Source organism: Acipenser ruthenus, chromosome 7, assembly GCF_902713425.1.
Source record: "Acipenser ruthenus chromosome 7, fAciRut3.2 maternal haplotype, whole genome shotgun sequence".
Taxonomy (NCBI): domain Eukaryota; kingdom Metazoa; phylum Chordata; class Actinopteri; order Acipenseriformes; family Acipenseridae; genus Acipenser; species Acipenser ruthenus.
The window spans coordinates 67,188,313-67,195,979 of record NC_081195.1 but is presented as its reverse complement, the minus strand read 5'-3'; the positions used below and the strand labels follow the sequence as shown (position 1 = coordinate 67,195,979).

At 41.8% G+C, this 7,667-nt stretch overlaps 1 protein-coding gene across 1 annotated transcript; it reads left to right on the top strand.

Moving 5' to 3' along the window:
- Positions 1–377: 377 nt before the first annotated feature.
- LOC117414631 (DNA helicase B-like) lies at positions 378–4,556 on the top strand. Its single transcript, XM_059027898.1, has 5 exons — positions 378–735; positions 1,242–1,443; positions 1,966–2,844; positions 3,459–3,636; positions 4,418–4,556. The coding sequence occupies exons 3-5, from the start codon at positions 1,966–1,968 to the stop codon at positions 4,504–4,506; spliced, it is 1,146 nt and encodes a 381-aa protein (XP_058883881.1). The 5' UTR covers positions 378–735; positions 1,242–1,443; the 3' UTR covers positions 4,507–4,556.
- Positions 4,557–7,667: the final 3,111 nt, after the last annotated feature.

Sequence of the window (7,667 nt, the reverse complement as noted above, 5' to 3'; positions counted from 1 at the left end):
TTACCTATGCACTGGGACTGATCAAGCGCGTGTAAAACCTGGAATGGCTGAAAGCGCTAAGAAATAGTTATATTTCCATCCCTGAAGTCATTGATTTGAGGGGGCGAGGGAAGCCCCCTTAGTCCACTTTTGTTGGAATGACCCAATACTATATTGTGTCTAATTTCATTTATTTTTTCCTCTAACCTTGCTCTATTTTGTTCAGGGCTGGAAATAAGACTCACTACTCCATTCTTGGTTTTACTATGAGTTTAATAACCTAGGCTTGTTATCTATAGACTGTGCCTAATCAAGCTCATAGTAAAATATGGAATGGCTGAAACTGCTATGTAGTATGAGTCTTATTTCCATCTCTATTGTTGTCATTTGATTTTCAGGACTTGAAGTCTGAGTGCAAGTACAAGCTGGTTGGCCGGTTTTCTCTTTCTGACCCGTGGTGGGAGGTGACAGCTCCAGTGCAAGGAGGAGGAGGGCGGTCCAAGCTCTTCCTACAGGGGTTCCCTTCTTACAGCCTGCGGACCGACCTGGGGGACAACCCCAAATCCGACATCGCGCTGTTCCTCAAGGAGTGTGGTGTGGTCGCGGAGCACGTCACCCAGTTTATGGAATGGGTCCCTGCGTCGAGCAGGCTGGATTTTTCAAACTTGCAGGACCTGTTGAAAGATTTTGCTGATGAAGAGTACAATCACTCTGATACTGTTGCGTCAGATATAATCTCAAGGATCAGTCTCTCAGGTACATGCCTTTGTTTCTCTTCTGTAAGCCGTTAAACATGCCAGCGCTGTCTCTAGACTGTCTGGAAGGAGCAGGAAACACATTTTCATAATCTCCGTTGACCACTATCTTCATGTCCTTGTTTTTACTAATTTCATTTCTAATAGTTATCTATACAAATTAAAACAATCAAAATCAAATGCAAATCCAATTTGCATCCAAGTTTTCAGCGAGTTTTACAGCAATATGTTCCTGTTGGAGATGTGATTTCACAGTGGCCTGAAGTGTTTGGTACTGCAGGTGCTGTTCTTAAGACAGACCCTTCCTCTTCCTTTTCTTCCTATAAAACTTCCATGGGCACAGCACTCTTAAGAGAAAAAATGTATTGTGGTATTTCTGTTCTTATCCTTTTTTAGGGGGGTTTGTACTTTTAAAATATCCCTTTCAAGTTGTAGATACTCTCATACACCCACAGACTTTAGTTTTTTCTTTCCCGTTCTAAACAGTGTGAATTTGTTTGATGTCAGATGCAGGGAAAGCTGTACTGGTAGCCTCACTGGTTGCCTCAGCTGTACTGGTAGGCTCCTGCCACGTCAGTTTGAGAATTTGTTAAAGAAGTACGAGGGGGTGCAGAGCGACGGCAGGGGTGAGGACGGCACAGGGACATCTGTCCTGGACAAGCTGGAAGAGGTGCTCAGGACAGATGTTTGAAAGCTGGGGTTCAGTGTAGTAAGTATGCGGTTGCTTTTGTGTGGCGTGGACAGTAGAGTGTTAGAAGTGAATTAGTCATGTGTACGTACAAAACCAAGAATACACTGTCGATAAAATGACTCCTCCCCCTGTTAATGGGTTGTTGCTTTCTTTTCATTCTGATGGGAATTAAGACATGTATATTAAAGGTGTAATAACCAGAGCTTTAATTGTGAAGTGAAATAAATAAAAATAACAAAATAATTGTAGAAATACAAAAAAAAAATCCTCAAATGAAATGAAATCTATACTGTATAGTCAGATCTTAATACAGAGCAAATATGTCAGTAGCTGTACGTAAAATACAATTTATCAGAAATTGTTACATGTGACATTTCATAAGTGTCGCCTCTGATGTGTGTGATCATGTCGCCCCACAAGAGTCTTTCTAGGACTCCACCAGGGCCTTAAACTCACTACATATTTCCAAGATCACTTTAAACAGAGCTATTTAAAATAGCCTGTATAATTATTGCTAGTAACCTGATCTTTTTCCTCTAGATGACCTTTAGGGATCTTGGCCTAGTGCGCTGCGAGGCTACCTTGGAGGCGTTCCGCCAGTGTGACTTACTCCCGAAGATCCCTGAGCTGCAGCACCACGCCCTGCTGCTGTACGATGAGCTGAAGCGCTCCAGCAGGGAGTGGGGCCACACCTATATCAGCGTGGAGAACCTCACCAGAGCCCTGAGGCACATTCCCATTGAGAAGGCCTGGGAATCCCTCAAGTTTCTGAAGGACGAAAAAGTGGTGGTGCAGGAAAGCAAGAGGGTCTTCCTCAGACACCTCTATCGGTACGAGAAGGGGATCGCTGAGTGCGTTGAGAAGTTGGCGAGGATGCCCCCCTGGTGCATTGACCTGGATGTGAAACAGGTCCTCCAGGACGCCCAGATTAATAGGATAGCCGTAAAGGCACACAGGAATGGAAACGAGAGCGAATGCGATGATTTAACTGAGGATGGTGCTGAGAATACAGATTCCTTCCATTTGGAGCACAGCACTGTCAACGGTCTAGGGACCGACCCTGAAGACCAGTGTGAGGACAGCGACTGCAGTGTTGAACTGGATCCCGATCAGATGAAAGCTGCCGAAATGATGTGCGCCAAGACCACCGTGGTCAGTCTGATCTTCCAAGCGGCAGTGAAGAGTCTCTGCAGAGAGGAGGAGGAGGAGGTGCAGAGAGCCTGCAAGGACTTTGAGAACGACCTGAGTGCCTCGGAAGACTGGGACACGTTCACACAGAACCCCAGCCAGCCTCGGGAGCAGAGCGCCCAGGACTCCGGCTCAAAGAAGCCTCTGGAGGTTCTCCTTACAGCCCCGACTGGGAGAGCTGCGTCCCTGCTCCAGAAACGCACGGGATTCGAGGGGTACACGTTGCACCAGGTGGGTTTTGCTCAATGACATTCTTTAATGGAAGGTAAAGGGAGGGATTGCATCAGAATATATGTGGACACTGGTCTACGTCAGTGATGCTCACTTGCAGCTGTTTCATTCCAGTCCAAAACAGGGCCTTGTTCCTACAGTACCAGGTCCTAAATTTAAAGGCTTATGGCAGTGCCATAGCTATACTACATACTGGCTGAGGCGCTGTCATAATTTTTGATTTAATCCAGGCCAGGGTGTATAGCTAGTCAATTGAATAACTAAATTCAGCCAATTAAGGACCTGGTTGTTCAGTTCAATAGTTCACAACACAGTTGGAATAATGTCCTGGACTGGAATGCATTGAAAGATCCGCAGGTTAGAGCCACTGGTCTACATCATTAAACCACCCCATAGCTCAGCATAATTGCCACTGAGCATCTTTGCAGGCAGCTTCAAAAGGAGAGACCAGGGATTGAGCAAGCATGCAAACTGAACTGCCTCTGTGCCCGATTAAAACAACACCAGCACTGTGCGTGTAAGTCTGTATAAAGGACTGTCTGGGTATCTAAAAATGTATTGAGTGCAGTACTGTACTGTATGTCTTCATGTGTCAAACTGTGCATTCTTTCCAGGTGCTATGGAGTTACATGAAAGCGGAGAAGGATGAAGAAGGCAACCCTTTGAACTGGAAGTTCAGTGCAGTGCAGATATTTGTGGTGGATGAGGGCAGCTTGGTCTCTGTGCAGATCCTTTACTCTGTGCTGAGCATGCTGATGGAGCACGCTCAGCTGAGAAAGCTAGTTATTCTGGGTGAGTTTAATAGACTTGGTTCTTTTTCCCCACTTTGATGTCCTTTAGCATAATTGTAGCTGTGATGATTTCCCTTCAATAATAGAAAAAAAGAATTGAATTATTAACTGTGCCTACTTCCAGTCTACTCAAGCTAGACACTTTCAGAGTGCTTGAATGATAGACACTCTGACATATTCATGTACAGCACAGTGCACTTTCAGAGTGCTTGAATGATAGATACTCTGACATATTCATGTACAGCACAGTGCACTTTCAGAGTGCTTGAATGATAGATACTCTGACATATTCATGTAGAGCACAGTGCGCTTTCAGAGTGCTTGAATGATAGACACTCTGACATATTCATGTACAGCACAGTGCACTTTCAGAGTGCTTGAATGATAGATACTCTGACATATTCATGTAGAGCACAGTGCACTTTCAGAGTGCTTGAATGATAGACACTGACATATTCATGTACAGCACAGTGCACTTTCAGAGTGCTTGAATGACAGATACTCTGACATATTCATGTAGAGCACAGTGCACTCTCCCAATAGAGATACTGGGAATTAGAGGGAATTGTTTCCATTAACATATTGGAAATGATTATAACTAATCAGAAAAGCCCTAATAAACTCCCAGCTATTAACACCCCCATTGGAAACTTTTCAGACTTCTTGTTTTGTACATCCCTGATATTATCCCTGCTCCTTTTACATACTGTTTATCTGCCATTTCAACATTCATTTTATAATAATATAATACTCTACACTTTAACAATCATTTTGTCTTTTAGAGCTTCAGGATGCATTCAAATTACTTCTGGAGTCAGCCCCAGATCTAGAGGATGATAACTGTTCACAGTTCATTGCATTCAGAAGGTAAAAATCATTCTGCTCAGAGTCAGAATTAGGAAAGCACACTGAGTGTTGTGAAAGTTTATTTTTGTTTTTTACTACTCAAGAGCACAATGCATCTCTGCATTTGTAATCCTCGGTCAAACCCTACCGAAATGAGACTTGTGTTCTCCCGGTTGTGAGAGTAGACCTTCTAAGCTCTTCCTTTACACCATATGAAAGCGTGAGAACTGATGACCTATCACACTCCTTCACAATCAGAGTGACAGCTATGGAGAATACACAATGCAAAGTCTTTAGAGCTAGTAGCAAAAAACAGGAAATCAGTCTGGCTTCGTTTGTTTTTTTTCATGACGATTTGAAAAGCATAACTGTATTTTATGCTTGTATACCCTCTATCTATATTTGTGGATACAGTACATCAAGGTTCATGGTCCAGAGCCCATGAATTACTCAAGCAGAAGTCTGATCTGTTAAGCCCAGGTTTAGCAGGATCCTGGTTGTACAGTTGCCTTGATGCCTTCCAACAATAAATAAATTCTATAAATCACAATAAGCCACAACAGATTATATAAACATATTAAATATGTTAATACCAGCTTTTTGTCTTTTTATTTAGATTGAATGACTTGCAATTTGTTTTATCAAGTTGAGAGTATACTTTCTCTCGCACTCTTTGTATGCCTGACAAAGCAAAGAGTGCATGAGAAATCCACTCTCAACTTGATTAGAAGTAGCCACCGAACACTTAGAAACATACAGTATAAGGCAGGGCTGCACAAAGGATGCCTTGTGTTGTATCTGGCTCATTGAGCTCCACAATACAGCTCTTTTTAAAAAGACTACAAGACTCATGTATTATCAAAATGAATCATATTGATGTTTTTTTTTTTTTCTTTTAATTTAGTCATCGACAATTTTTTACCCCGGTTTTCTCCCCAATTTTTAGCATGCCCAATTATTATCTGTATCCTCGGCTCACCGCTCGCAACCCCCCCGCCGACTCGGGAAACGGCGGCTGGAACACGCATCCTCCGAAACATGCTCCTGCCAAGCCGTCATTTTTCGCACTGCAGATCCACAGCAATGCCACCAGACCTGGTAAGCCGTGGATTCCCCTGCCGACCTAAGCCCTCCCTACCCGGGCAGCGCTCAGCCAATTGTGCGCCGCCCCCTAGGAACTCCCGGTCACGGTCGGGTGTGACATAGCCTGGATTCGAACCTGCGAACTCCAGGCTATAGGGCACATCCTGCGCGGAGCGCCTTTACTGGATGCGCCACTCGGGAGCCCCATATTGATGTTTAATGAACTGCTGCAATGTTGTCTTAGCGTAATTGCTACTATTCAGTCCACTTTTTAGTAGACTGAACTTTTTTTTTTTCTCGTTGGCTATATGTATATATATATATTTTTGTATGGAAATTCATGTGGCTTTCTGGACCAATAATGCTGGTCAGCTCTATTTTTATGAATATTCAAAAAATGTCTTTTCAAGAAGACAAAAAGCATGCCAGATTGAAATGAACCTTTTGCTATTAATGTTTAAAGGAATGCATTACTCCAAACACTTAACCAAGTAAGGTGGAACTCGTCCCTATTGTTTTAAAATATAAACATCTCAAAAATGTGTAAAATACGAGCCCATCTGTCTTCCAACAAGGTCCAGGGGTGTATTCTGGGTATTCAGATTTGTATGTGCTTTCAGACTTTTTTGACATGGTAATGCATTTCTTTTTTGTGTTGCTCCAACCCCTTGGAGGAATTGAGCAGCTGTTCAAACAGTTTCCTCTTAAAATGCATTTGAGAGTGGATACATGTGGATGAGCAGATCCAACCTGTCAGTAAATTCTAAACCCTGTTTCACATACTTCATTGCAAAAATAAGAAAGCTAGCATCACTTTATTTGTGGGACAATATGTTCCTTGTATCTTTAAGAAGTAAAGGACATATTTTTGCTTGTAAATATTTGTCGTAATTGCACCCCCTTAATCATAAACCTTTTTTTTTTGTAAAGCCTCATTGACATTAATAATTCCTGCAGGGAACTATTAGCGGTAATAGGGATTTATAAACTATACAAATAAGTGATATTACGACCCTTGAGGAACATCCTGTTTCAAACTGGATAAAGATACAACAAGTTTCATAGACTGGTTTCAATGGGACAGACTGAAACATGACATTAGTTAAAACCAAACTAAGAACACAACTCTAGTGTTTCCCACTGGCAGGTTTACAGGAAGAGTAGAGTGGTTATAGAAGCAGTTTATACAGGTACGTATAACCTGTGGAACAGACAAAAGAAAAAGAGCTCAACCTGAAAATAGACGAAAAGAGCAAGGAGTCTGTCCGGCTTTGTAACGGGGAAATATTCTTCATTACGGAGGTACGTTATTTTTTAGGCATTAGGAACAACATTGGAGCAAGTAGTGTTGATTTTATTTATTTTTCTCATTTCAAATTTATTTTCCAGTTGATATGAGCCCTCTGAAAAATGAGTTGACCTCGTCAGATTTTATTGTAATATGTATACGCGGTAGAAAGAAATACAGTGGCACATGGACTATAAAGGAATATTGCATGCATTGCTACTGTATTAACCTATGTCTTTTTGTTATTTTTTTTTGTTATTCAAATGTCCTGTTAGTTGAATCTCCCCTGGGCTGCTCCAAACTCCAGAGCCTGTCTCTAAATAACCCTCACCCAGCCACAGGAACCAGGCAGCTGTTCCATCCTGCTCCCCTCTGAACAGAAGAACTGTTAAGTTTGAAAATAAGAGAATATAGTGCAGAAATTAACTTAAAGTAAAAACTTCAGTCAAAGCAGAATTGTACCAGTCTGTGTCAGGCATATACAGTGCCGAGAAAAAGTCTGTGAACCCCTTAGGATTGTCACATATTTCAAACCTAAAATGTTATTAGATCTTAATCTAAGTCCTAATAATAGATAAAGATAACCTTATTAAACAAGTGACACAAAACATGATACTTTTTCAACATTTATTTATCCACCAATGATTCAACATTCAGTATCCATGTGTGAAAAAGTATGCAAACCTTTAGATTCAGTAACTGGTGGCACCCCCTTGAGCAGCAATGACTTCAACTAAGCGTTTCCTGTAACTCATAATAATAGGAGCATGCTATAGACCGCCAAATTCAGACGCTGAGCAAAATAATGTGTTATA